Source organism: Drosophila pseudoobscura, chromosome X, assembly GCF_009870125.1.
Source record: "Drosophila pseudoobscura strain MV-25-SWS-2005 chromosome X, UCI_Dpse_MV25, whole genome shotgun sequence".
Taxonomy (NCBI): domain Eukaryota; kingdom Metazoa; phylum Arthropoda; class Insecta; order Diptera; family Drosophilidae; genus Drosophila; species Drosophila pseudoobscura.
In genome coordinates, this window is record NC_046683.1 from 332483 (window position 1) to 346068 (window position 13586).

A 13586-nucleotide genomic window follows, 5' to 3' on the forward strand; every position below is an offset into this window, starting at 1 on the left:
ACTTACCCATTTTATACAATTTCTATTTTGACAGCCAGTGGAAAAACGTCTTCTGATGTCCTACCTGCAATTGAGAAAAAATGGTCATAGGATTAAGCAAAGGATGATTGGATTGGATTGGATTCGAATTCTCTTCGAAGACCACAAGTTTGACTAACATTTTCGTCTGCGTAGACCAGATATCCTGCTTTAGACAAAGTTGGGCTTTCGATTTCGATGCTCTGACGCACCATCCGCGCTATGGAGCGTTAACCACGCAGTGAGAAATAAGAAGAGGTCTCACGCGTGTGTGGGTGTGTGTGCGTGCGTTTGTGTGCGTGGGAGATACATAGGTGGAACACCGCTGGCTCCTCCAGCTGCTCATTGTTTTGGCCTACGAAATGGAAATGGCAGCAAAACCATGCATCAAAGTAATTAAAGTCACTGTCCAGGGACTTTTTGCTTCGTTAAGGATGACTTCCCCCATCGTCTGTCTGCCTGCCAGCTGCTGGGGACAGCACAACCATAATGAGCATACAATTATGCAAAAGTTGAAATGAAATTTCACCATAACTCAGCTGCCACAAGAGGTTGTACTTAGCTGCTGGGTGGTTTGTTGTGGAGACGAGGGGCGACCAGATGAAACCACAACGGCGATGTGCAACGTCAACCACCACCGCAGTAGAGCCGCGGAACTTTTCCTTTGAACGGAATCCTGCGGCATATCAGAGGTCTACTAACGATGACGGTGGCTACCTACAAGTAGTTTGAGTCTTGTCTACGATGTCTTGTCTTCGGATCACTGTGGCATCACTGGCCGGCTTAAGCTAAATCAAGAGTACCACTGAACTAGATCAAGATGCGGGTCTGAAATTTCATGCCGCCTATTTAATTGCCTAGAATCGAACGTTAAGAGTTAAGGGAGGAGTCCCACCGTTCCGTCGCGAAGTGGCAATGTTATGGCATTTAACAAGTGCTTATTGCATGAGGAGCGAAGAAAGCAGAAGTTTCGGAGTCTGAACGGAAGCCCCATTTGATCTGATTAGGCAGCCTGTGACAGCAACAGGACTTGCATCGCTCCGTCCCCCGGCAATCGCCACTCGGCTGCATCTGAGGCCGGTCTGTGTCCGTTGACGGGGCAAGTTGTTGTCCAAAGTCCCGAGCCGCAAGTCGCAAGTTCATTAAGCTTGTAAATTGGCAATCAACACCAAAGTTGTGGCTTTGTGTTGGAGTTAATTAGCCTTTCTATTCCACTGACAGGACAGCCACGGCGGATGGTTGGATGCGGTCTATGCCCTCGCATCGTTATCTTCTGGTCTCTGATCTGTGGTCGCCCCGGCCGCTGCTTCCCGTGCCCAAAAACAATTTTAAGACTCAAGCTATTCAATTTGAAAGCCACTTAAATTTTTTAGCAATACGGGACTGCATATTGTAACTGTTATAACTATTTGAACAGTTTGTGGTTTTGAATGGCAGTCGAAGAGGGCTTTAAAGTCTTTTGTTAAGTAAATTGCTGCATTTAGTCCACTGCAACCACTGCAACCACTGCTGTTCACCTTTGAGAGGACCTGTCGTGCCCTGTCCTGGACCTTCCGCGTCCTATCGCGTCCTGATTTGCACACGGCGCCGCCTTACTTGGATTTCTCGACGCTGCTTTATTAAAAATGTAGGCTCCTTTTCTGAGGAAACCCCAAACGAGTGGGTGGCCTGCTTTCCCTTGCTCTTTTCAGAACTCTTTTCCTAGAAAAATAAAGAGCTGCCGTTGTCTGACAGACGGCAAACGAGCCTGATATGGGGATATGGGGGGACCGATAGTCCCGTTAACCAGAAACCTTTGCCAAAAATTTCAGTTTCAGTTGCCATTTCTGTCTCAATGCTGTCTCTGTCCGACTCTACGTGAGAGCAATTGAAGTCGAAACAAATCGGAACCAATCGAATCCCCTACTTTTGACCAATCAAATCGAGTTACGAACTTTGATGAAATTATGGCAGCAAACGTGTGCCGCTCTAATGGAGAGATATTGAAAAATAGTAAAACGAGATGTACCCTTTCCTTTCTCATCAGTTCTCTCTTGCTTGATTAGGGCAAGCTTTTTCCCCGACCACCCAAACCATATTGTGGCACTGCAAATATAGCCAGATATATGGAAAATGTCAAAGAAATGTGCATTGAAAAGTACACTTTTCCTCACATGGATGTTGATCGAAAATCGTATTGGATTAAGACTTGCTTGAAGCACTGAACAACATGAACAGCATGCAACATTTCTCTCTTGAACATATTTAGGAAAAATCAAATGACTTTTCAATTGGTGCCAAAACCGCTCGAAAACCCTTCCTCTCCCTCTCTTTTTGCGATGTATGTATGTATGTATTTGGTTTGATGGTTTGAGTATGTTCTTTTTCCAGCCCACCCCTCCTGTCCACCTCCCCCAATTTTGTGTGTGATTGATTGACTCAGTCTGGCCGTACAGACAGACGTGCATCCGCATCCGCATCCTTAAATACGAGTGGGAATGAAGTGGAGCAGACAGTCGATTGACAGATTGACTCTGTGTCTCACTGTGCATTCCCTGTCCCTGTCTCTGTTCATATCCTTTCATCAAGGACTAGCTCAATTTCAGTTAAGCTTTGTTAAATGGACTTGCACAAAAAGTTTACAAAGCACTTTGGCCAGAGAGCGAAATGGATGAACAAGAACAGGAACAGAACAGGACCTCAAATCGGGACTTGGATGGAAGGTGCGCCTTAAAGTGTCCTCTTTCACAAGGGGCAACATCAACATCAGAATGTCGCGCCTGATCCAAAAAATCGAAAATATGATGTGTAATTTTTACCGAACAACAAATAAGGCGCAAAGCAGCTTTGCCTTTGCCTTTGCTTTTTTCTGCGTAGCCCCGGTGCCATTTCCGCGCTGAACAAACCCATTTGGGCTCCATTAAATCGGTTTCCCACCAAAAGATTAAGCTTTCCTTTAGCTGCCAACCACAGATTTGGCTTTCTCTTCTTGGTACGAATGCAAAAAGTAAAGCTAATTGAAGCAGTTTTTTGATAAAGAAAAGGTCAAGGGCTAACCGCACATTCAGCATTCAGTATTCGGCATTCATCCATCCACCATCAATGTCCAGATTTATATTTCGATTTGAATATGCTCCATATTTAAAAGTTGCTCGTTCAGACAAACTTTTTCGCTTTTTCTCGTGCGACATCCTGACTAGAGACATAACAGCTTTTGCTAATGATTGCCACTGACAGCATTTACTTCGATATTTCGAGAACTCTCTCACTTTACCATCCTAACTATTCACTACTTTTCATCACAGAGCTCTTTGCGAGGGGGTTGGCATTGAGACTGTAGCTATTTTTATACCCAAAATTTTGATACTCAAAATGAGTCAAAATGAGCTATATTAGATTTGTGGTGAAAATGGAGGTGTGTAACGTCCAGAAGGAATCGTTTCCGACCCGATAAAGATAAAGATAAAAGATAAAGATAAAGATAAAAAAAAAAAAAAACTAGCGCGAGCAACGACATTTTGTATCCAGACTTCTGTGATATGTCAAATGCGATGTGCGAAAATCTGTGGCATCCACAATTTCAAAGATAGGAGAAACCCAGAAAACGAAGAATAGTGGCGAATGACTCTATCTTCTAGACTGCGGAATTTGAACCAGATCGTATAATTATTATAGCCAGAATGATGAAAACAATTTTGTTCTCTCTCGCTCTGTCTTTCTCTAACACACACTGTTTATTGTCGGCTGTGCCTATTGCAAAAAGTGAGCGCCTAGATCTCAGAGACTATAAGAGCTAGAGCAGTGGTAGAGCAGTAGAGAAGTGGTATCCACACTTCTGTAATATCGAACCTGCACAAGTGTATTTGAAAATTTCTCCCCACACTTTTCCGCCTCCACAAAAGACTAGAATTTTTGGCATCCATAATATTGAAGATACGGCAAAACTAAAAACGCAGAATCATAGATAATGATCATATCTATCAGATTGCTGAATCTGAATCAGATCAGATCGTTTTTATAGCCAAAAGGAACAAATCAATTTGCAGTGGCTTCGCATCGCTGTCTCTCTCGCACGCACTCTTTGTCGTGTCGTTTAATATTAGCGGCGTCTGCCGGAGGAGACTGACATACTGACTAAGTATCGGGTATAAATGTAGAGTTGCGGTATCCGCAGCAACTCACAACGTTCCCCTCGTTGATATCTAGAAGCAGGCGAAGCGCATGTAAGCCCGACAGATGTGCACGTACAGACAAGCACAAAGAGAAATGGCGGCATGATTGTTGCTTTCATAGCTGACTTTGGCATCCAGTTTTAGAGTAAGCAGCAGCTGCATCTTGGCAACACAAGTGCCTGCAACACAGGCCGATGGCAGGAGATCAAAGCGCTTCAGGTGGAATTATTCAGAAAAAGGAAACAAAAGCAGCGGGAGAACCCGTTGATCAGACCACAAGAGCAGGAGCAGCAACAGGACCAGGCAAAAGCAAGGTCAAAGTCACGGGCAAAAGATGACATGGACAGAAACTTGGAGGAGTTCCGGCTAGAGAAACAGCGGCAGACTCATACGAATACGTTTTATATGTTTAATTCGCTTGGTGGATAAGAGAAGGTCATGCCGATTGGCAGAGGATGGAAAAAAAGGTTACGTCAAGTATAGTTTACCTTGAATAAAGTTAAGTATTCTAAAGGCATGACAAGGTGGGCCCCTGGCCGTAGTAAGGCATGATCCTGTGAGTGTATGTACATATATCAAGTGTACATACATATATGTATCTCCAAGCTAAATTCAGTGCAAATTCAAACGTCTTTTCCGCCGCTACTTACTTTGTGTGTGCGGAAAAGTTATGAATTTCTAAAATATCCTCGAAACTTGTTGCACACGGTGTGCCTCCCACGACCGCCCGTTTGTTCGCAGCCCTCCTCATTCGTCCGGATGGAGACCTGCGATGGAAACCAGCTTGTTTATGACGTGCATTTGAAATGCGGCCATTACATGCACTTGGACTTTGGCCATGGTCATGGTTACGGCTGTGGCATTTAATAGTCCATGAGCGGCCTGTACACTGCCTCCCCCCTCCCGCAGCCGACTATCCCCAGGGGGAAGCGAGCTGAACTCCTTCAAGGGCGGGACCCCCGACTACGATTGTGCTGTGTTTCCTGCGATTCCGGTCCCAGCTCTCATCTTTGCTCTTCTCTCTCTCCATCTCTCGGTCCATAGTCTGTGTGAGATGTTATCCTCCTGGAGCTGTTTCTTTTTTCTAGTTCCGCTGCAGTACCGACAATGATATCACTGCTAAAAACACCCACCCCCGCCAGCACCCACACCCAGAACCACAGCCACCTTTTTGTTGAATGATTTTTTCAGTTTGCAGTTTTACATTCGTTCGAATACAAAGAAAAGGCAATTTATAACTAAAAAGTTTTCATTGAGAGCAGATACAGCTATAGTCGGGCGTGCGTACTGCATAATACATCAACGCGGCAACCGGAAACGGAAATGTCACACATTTGCAGCCGCTGGCAACATTGTGGGGCAGCAGCCACAGAGACACCAGCACCAGCAGCAGCAGCATAAGGAGGAGCTACTGCTAGGGGCTGTGGGGAGGCCTTCGGAAGCGAAGCGAAAATAGCAATCAAAACTTAACTGAATTGCAGCACATGACGGAACCACCCTACACCCTGCCACCCAGGCCACTGTGCCGCGTGTTCCGTGCCGCCCGTGTATACAAAACCCCGCACGCCCGGGTGCCGATGAGCGAATTAAAACATAAATGCATTTGCAACAGCAGCAGAATCAGCAGAGGCAGTGGGAGTGGCAGCAGGGGCAACACCATCATGACAAGGGGCAGTGCCAGGCCCAAGATGTAACGAGTCCCAACGAAGCTGAAATACTCTGCTGGGAGTGGGAGTGGGAGTGGTAGCTATAAGTGGGGAGTGGGGAATGGGTGTGCATCGTTGGTCCTAATGGAATCCAATCCAAGCGGACCAAGTGGAAATCCTGGAAAATCTGCATAGCTCTATAAAATCGGGCAAGAAAAAAAACGCTGGCTGCTCCCAACAAATGTAAAATTGCTACGTCCACTGCCATCTGCCCCCACTGTCCCACCAAATCCCGTGCCACTTGTGTGTGTGTGCATCCAGCTATCTCCCACTTATGTACTGCAATTGGAGCTGGGACTGGGCGATGGGAGAGGGTGATGAAAGCTTGGTCAGAGGACCCATACAAATTTGTTGTCTATTGAGCGAAGCGTTGGCGATGAACAAGTCCTGTTCTGGTGCTAGACCCCATATGCCCCCGACCTCCATCCTTATTCCTGGGTTCCTGATCTGCCTATGCTGTTGCTTTTGCTTTTTCTTTGCTTCCAATTGAATCAGAATGAATTCAATTGAATTCGTATGTTGCTCATTGAATACCATAGATTATGGAAAAAATACAACTTTAATTTCCCTGAAAAGAGTATTAGAAATCTGTCCTTCTCTCTGTCTGTCTATCTGTCTGTCCTTCTGGTTATGCCTCTCTGTTTGTTAATTAAATGTTGAAAGGTAATTAAAATGCAGCAAAGAAGGCCTGGAGCTGGGAACTGGGAATGGAAGAAGCTATGTATGCACATAAGAGGCTTATGAGGCTCCAAACAAAGACAGAAATTCCTCTCGATCCTGGGATTGGAACTGCAGCGCCTGGACTTGGACTCACACATGGACATGGACTTTTGGATATGAACTAGGAAATGGAGTGTTTCCAGGGAAACCATCGTTTGTCTTGTGCCTGCGCCAAACACAATGCAGCCGCCGCAGCAACGGCCAACAGCCAGTTTCTTGCAGGCAGAAACCAGGGAAAAATGCGGGGGATTCCTGAGGGGATTCTCAAGTCCGAGCCGGGCTTTGACCGAGGGATTTGTCATAAAAGTTTTCGAGCTGCGTGCGGCTCTAATTTAATGGAATTTCCAATTTAATTGAATTTGGTTTAGATATGCCGCAAGGCCACCTACACGCGCGTACATACTGGCATGCATATGTACGAGTATAAGCCGCAACCGCAATCGCACGACTATCCCTCACTTTCCCTCTCTGTTTCTCTCGCTCGGTCGCTTTTACGATTATTACTACCGACGCGACGGACGGCCCACCTCTGAACCCCTGGCAAACTCTAATATCAGCAAAATGTGCAAAACTAATTAGCTTAGATAACTGAATCATAAACAACATCCTGCCACAAACAGTGCTAGCCTCACAGGGGCACAGCGGCCCAGCGCAACGTGCAAAAATGTTTCAAAAATTAACCGGAAATTATAGGGGCGAGTAAAAGTTTCATCAAGTTGCGGTTGCCACTGACACTGCCGCTGGCCTTGCCACTAACACTGGCACTGCCACTGCATGAGCTCCAATGCCAGGGCATACGCGAAGACTGTGCTACTTTTTCCCAGGCACTCAGCAACAGCTGGGAACGGTTCGATGGAAGTCGATGACATTGGATTTGAGGAAGGAAAACGCTAATGTCTTGGGACAACTGTGCCTCTTTGACTGATTGGGCATTTTGCCATTCACGCGTTAACGTTAAATGATGCTCATGCAATGTATATTTAAGATCAGAAATGCATGCAATTTCTTACAACGGGTAACTTGTTCATATTATAATAATATTAAATAAATAATATTTGCAGAACATAGTTTCTTAACAATAAATACTCGTATGTATATTTGCGTATAGATTTGTAACTTACAAAACTAGATCTACTCTAAAGGTCTCTAGTGAGAGATTTTTGATTGGCAATTTCAGATTAGATTTCATGGAAGGAATACTATTCCAGTAGCCAGTACTTCCAGGAATGTTTGAGTCTCCCTCTCGTAACATTCCAGGGGGTAAAAATTATATATGTTAAGGAGCTTCGATTGGCCAACCAATTTATTTCGAGGCATCGTTTCGCCAGACTTCGCGTCTACAATCTTCGTAGACAGATGAGACCGCTTTTTTGCAAGTGATGCTTGATTGGGCGTTTAAATTTCTTAACGTATTAACCTTTCAAGAGATTATGTGTAAAAGTAATTAATGGAACTGTAGGCCAATAAAACGGTAATGTTATTTGATGCAGAATTTTGTTTTGTATTTTTTGTGTGTTTTCATTTGTGTAGAAATGAAAGTAAAACGCAAGATAATCGGCAGTAAAAGCAATGGAAAGGGCATGCCCTGCCTTCTCTTCCACTAACAGTTTGCTACACGGCCACACGGTTGAACCATACCTCACCGTGGCCTCTGGCCGCATTCACATGAATCGTTATATGGGCATTAAATATTCATGAAATCATTGGAAAATAATAATCCGAGGAGCATGCATGATTTATCATTCATAATGCCCGCTGTCTCTATATCTATCTCCCTCCTTCTTGCTATCCCTTCCCCCTCTTTGACCTTCGTTTGCCTTTAATTAATTGCTTATTTAACAGAATTTGCCGGATCCGGAGTTGAAGCCGCACTGGCAATGGCAGGACCCTAAACCGGATCCGGGTCCATAATCGGGATAATCGGAGGCAACCGCTAAGCTTCCGCCTGTTTCGGATGTGGCACCTCCGCCCTCTTGCAACAGATTCTCTCCCTGTGCTGCGTCTTGGCCAGATTTGAGTTTAATTAAAGATTTGTTACATGTTTACCCCTGCAAGCGGTTAGGCAGAAGTGGTGCGGGTCATTGAGTGCAAAAAATCCGTATCAGAAAATGTGAGGAGAGGAAATATTATTAGATTCCCCTAAATAAAATAAATAATGCTAGAAATAGCCCCATCCTACTTTCCTTTGTCCCTGCACTTTGCCGGTAAATAAGAAGAATGTAACTGCAAACGTACATGCATACATACATATGTACATGTAACGGCCACTATTTGGCGGGAGAAGGAGGAGTGAGGGGGTTTACCTTATATTTTATATCCCTTGGATGCGCCCCTGACCAAACTAGAGAAAGGAAGATTGTTTTCCAACACTCTCTCTCTCTCTATCTCATTCTCTCGCTAGCTCAATTGTTTTTAGTGCGTAAACATAAATAAATTGTTGAATATTTCGCATGGCTTTTCCAGGGTTCTTGGAGAGAGCATCTCACACCCCACCACACCTTCCGTCCGTTCCATTCCGTTTGTCCCACTCTAGTCCCCACAGCCACGGCCACAGCCATTTCCATGGCCTTCACCTCTCTCTCGCTATACACCGTACACTTCCTCTTCCACTCCCTTCCCACTTGAACTCCAAGTCCTCTCATGATGTGCTTTTAATGATTTATGGTAAGATTTAAAAAAGAAGCCAAACGAAATAGAAAGAGAAACAGACGAAGAGGAAGAGCGAAAGAATTTCCAACGCCCAACAAGAAAAAGGAAAGCATACTGTGGCTTGTCCCCCCTTGTGCTTCCGCTCTTTCCAACAAGCGACCGCAAGTTTATTCAATTTGATTTGTTGCCCTCTACCGCCTCCGCCCACGCGCTGGCTTACGATTATTGTTATTAATTTTACAAAAGAATTTTTGGCTCTGCGGCATTAATAAGAAATTAGAGGACACGAATCGATAGTTGGCCAAAGAGAGCGAGAAAGACAGAGAAGGAAAAGGCGACTTTTAATCCAATCAGAGATAGAGACATTAAACATTCAGTGGGAGGAAGGTAGATAACGCAGATAACAGATGAAGAGCTGATCAAGAGAGAGGAGCGGCACGACCTACATACTCGTAAATGCAAAGGAGCTGAATTGAAAATGCACTAAGAGCCGAAGCAGGTCTCTTAATGATGATTAGATCACGAGAGTGGAGGAGATGCAGCCAAGCCTATGCACTGTGCACTGCCTATCACCTGTCAGCTTGTCACAGGATAAAGTGACACATTTAAGCAGGGCTGATTGCAGCACCTTAGGTTGGTTCCTCTATGCTGCTTTAGAGAGAAGAAGCACTCATATCCATATCCTCTGTCAAGGTAGGACAAACAAAAATATCCTAAATTGCAAAGTTAGCAGTTAGTAGTGAATGTCGATCGCAGTATGTAAGCAAAGCGGATCGCAGCACCCTCTGACCCTCTGGGTAATCCCTCTTGCACTTGCACTTGCACTTGCATACAATCCAGAGTCCAGTCTGAGGGGGAGGGAAGGATTAGCTACTGCTTGAAGCTGATCCAAATCAATGGCGTAATGCACAAAGTACAGAAATAAGCAGCAAGTTGCAAGCGAAAACAAAGAGTTATCCCATCGAGAAATACTGTGCTAAAGCGGACCCCAAAGTGGACATAAATTCCACTTGAACCCTCATTCCCCCAGTCAGTTGCTTTTTCATTAGCTTTTGGGGCGGCCAAAGGCGTTCCTCCCCACATCGGCCGCTCCTCCCTGTTTCGGTCTCTCTCTCTGTACGTGCGTCTCACGTGGCATGCCACTTGGTGCTCAACAAACACTTCAGCGGAGGGGCGTAGTGCAAAAATGAAACATTATGATGACAGTTGTGTGTGTGTGTGTGTATCCGTGTGTGGAGAGCACAAAAATTGAAATTGAGAATGGCAAAATAATGAATTGTAAATTGCTCCGCCACACACAACACACACATTCGCAGGCAACATCATGTGTATATGTATATACATTATATACATATGTGTGTGTGTTTGTATGCATGTACATGTACGTATATTAAATTATTTATTATGCTACGCAATAAAATCAAATAAAAAGAGTGCTCTCCGCCCTCTGTCTTCGCCGCTTTCCCTTTTCGAGCAACCTCCTCTGCAACTCGGCAGAGCGAAAATTTAAAAACTAAAATCGATTTCCGCTTGACAAATAACTTAAGTGGCAGTTTATATGTATATATATGTACATATGTGCACATACACACACGCAAGTGCAGAGGCAGAGTGGGAAGAGAGCGTAAAGAGAGTGCCGGAGACTTTAAAATATATTCCACACGATTAATTTTTGCGATCCATTAAAAAGATTTACTCAAATTGACAGAATCATCGTCGGAGGAGGAGCTGCCGCCCCGTAGACCGCCCAACATCCGTCCGTCGGATGTCCTTGCTCTGTCCAGGGCCCAGGGCCTGTCCTCGAGCCACCCACACTCACACGCACACGCACACATGCGCATACACATACTTTAACACACATCCCATGGCCCTGGGCCGGCAATGAAAAAATGCTGCCCCCAGGGGCCGTGATGATGGCTGAGAGTGTCTCAATTTGCATGCCGCAACCAGAGTAAGGGAGCGCGAGTGGAACACAGCCTTAGGGGCTGTATGGCAGGCAGGCAGAGCTAGGGAGGCAGGGATAGATGCCCATTAAATGCATGTAATCATAAATTCACACTCATTAAGAGATTTGTGGAGCAGTCGGCACGCAACACCAGAGAATCTGCAAATTGAATTTTCCTGAAATAGAATTACTGCGATTTAGATACCCTATAAGGGCGGCCCTCTTAATAAAGGCTATTTGTAATGGGATTACCGTGTTAGACACGCTCTCCTCATTTAAGAGTTTCAGCAATGCAGGATTATGCCAGGAAATAGAAGATATTGGGCTTTTCTGCTATAAAAGAATCCTATGAAAGGTTTCATCAACAGTAATACAAAATTTCCCATAGTTCCCCTCCCTTTCATTCCATCTGTCCATCACTCTCTCTCTCAGTCTTTCGCGCCGGATTTGGATAAAATGACCATTTAGTTAATGCCAATAAAGTGCCCACTATGTACAAGTATTATTATGTATGTGCCCCCCGGCTCCTATGTGAATACCACTGACTCTATCTGTCGCGCTAACTGCATATACATATGTGTAAATATGTATGTATGTATAACACAAATGTATTCAGTGATTTCAAATTAGATCCGCTAAAGCGGTGGAGAGAGGCGGAATCAAACGAAATGGTTATGCTCGTTCGTACATGTCCGTGCATGTCTGTCTCAATGTTTGCCAAGTTATGGATACCTCATTAAGCACTTATCGGTAAATGATTACAAAAGTCTTAAATCACATCGCTGGCAATCGAATAGATTCGCCAGAATTCGGTTGGGAAAGGACACCAATAAACCCCACCCGGAAGGTTGCATGCTAGTGAATTTCTCAATGCGATGGGAAGGGACGCATTTTGCGGGGCCGATTAACGTGTCATTACACAGTTCTATGTTTAAAGAACGGTGCCAGCATCAATTGTTTCTGAATTATCCCTTAAAGCTCCACACCACCCCATAATTAACCCGAATGATAGGTAAAGCCACAGCCAAAGACCGCCTAGCGAAGATCTTGGAACTCCGAACAACACCAAACATCAAGCGAATGGCCAAATGCATTGGGAAAGATGGGCGTAATCTTCGCATGAACATTCCTCTGCAGCAGCTCTGTCGATTTTAGGGTACATTAAGTTTTCCTCGTCGAGCCGAGCTGAGGCTGAACAAAAACTCCAGAGGGGAAATGTATCTATCCCGTGGTGCAGTAGCACCAACTGACAGCCTGACAAATTGAGAAACTTAAGAGGCCGCCACTTGGTGGTTTTCTGACTAGGGGATGGCATGTCGGATGTGGGATCTGTAGAATAGTTGGCGTGGACAGAACAGACGCATAACTTTTTAGTGCCCACAAAAACAAGACCATTACATGTGGAAAGCTTTCTTCGGGCAGGGTAGGACGTCCCGAAGCCATCCAATAAAACACAGCCACTGGCAGTGGCTCTCTCTCATTTTGTGTGCTATTAAAAAGCGCTGGCCAGCAAAAGACGGCCAAAAATTGCACAATTAACCGAGCCGCGGCTGGCCATTAAATAAACATTAAGCGCAGTTTCTGGAGGACACCCGGGAGTGGCTAAAAAGGAGCGGAATGGAGTTGAAGTGGGAGTGCGGGCGGCGCAGGTGTATGATGGTGGAGGTCGTAAGCCGCTTCAGTTCTAAGGCCCTGGCAATAAATTGCAGAGACATTTACAGGACGACCAGCACCAGAATGAGGAAGGTTCATATCCATATCCTTATTCATACTCCTAAAATGTATTTAATTCGTCTTGTAAGAGCTAGCTATCATCCGCATTTCTCCCAGCTTTCCAGCCCTCCAGCCGACCTTGATCTTGATGACAGTGTTATGTTTGTCATTGAGACAGGAAAAAACGGATATGCGGAAAATGTAACAAAATCTGCTGCAGTGTGGCCTTGACCCAATGCGTGCCATGGGACGAGGACGATGATAGAATCAGAACAAAATTTACCCATTTATCGCTTTGTCTCTTTTTTTCTTTTATTTTCACTCCTTCTAGTGGGGTAATTGCAGAAATCTGTTTTTTCCCATATTAATAAGAATACACCGAGCCGATTGCTTAAATCGATTGCATCACACAATTGCCCAGATCTGGTCCGTATCCGTGAGCAGATCGGATACCGATTCGAATTGCGATTTTTCCACCTTAAAGGGATTGCAACAGTGGGCCCCACTTGTTGCCACATTCTCACAAATATCTCTCTCCCTCTCTCTTTCTGTTTCCCCATAGCTGTCTCGAGTGACTCCAAGAGGAAGACTTAATGTCTACATATACATAATTACAGTGGAAATGTTTTCCTGGAGCTCACAGCACCCGGGCCCCAGCACGTGCTGAAATATTGTTGAATAGTT

At 44.9% G+C, this 13586-nt stretch overlaps 1 protein-coding gene across 7 annotated transcripts in view; it reads right to left on the minus strand.

Moving 5' to 3' along the window:
* kairos overlaps positions 1-13586 on the minus strand; it is a 41812-nt gene that overhangs the window by 5411 nt on the left and 22815 nt on the right. For 6 of the 7 annotated variants that reach the window (XR_004470692.1, XR_004470693.1, XR_001452982.2 and 3 more), the window contains one exon: positions 7-64. Coding sequence is in view for 1 of the 7 variants with exons in the window: in XM_001354315.4 (XP_001354351.2) it covers positions 7-10 (4 nt within the window). In the remaining 6 variants the exon portion in view is untranslated. Of the gene's footprint in view, positions 1-6; positions 65-158; positions 354-13586 lie in introns of those variants that run through there. The other variant, XR_004470695.1, reaches the window with a different exon arrangement.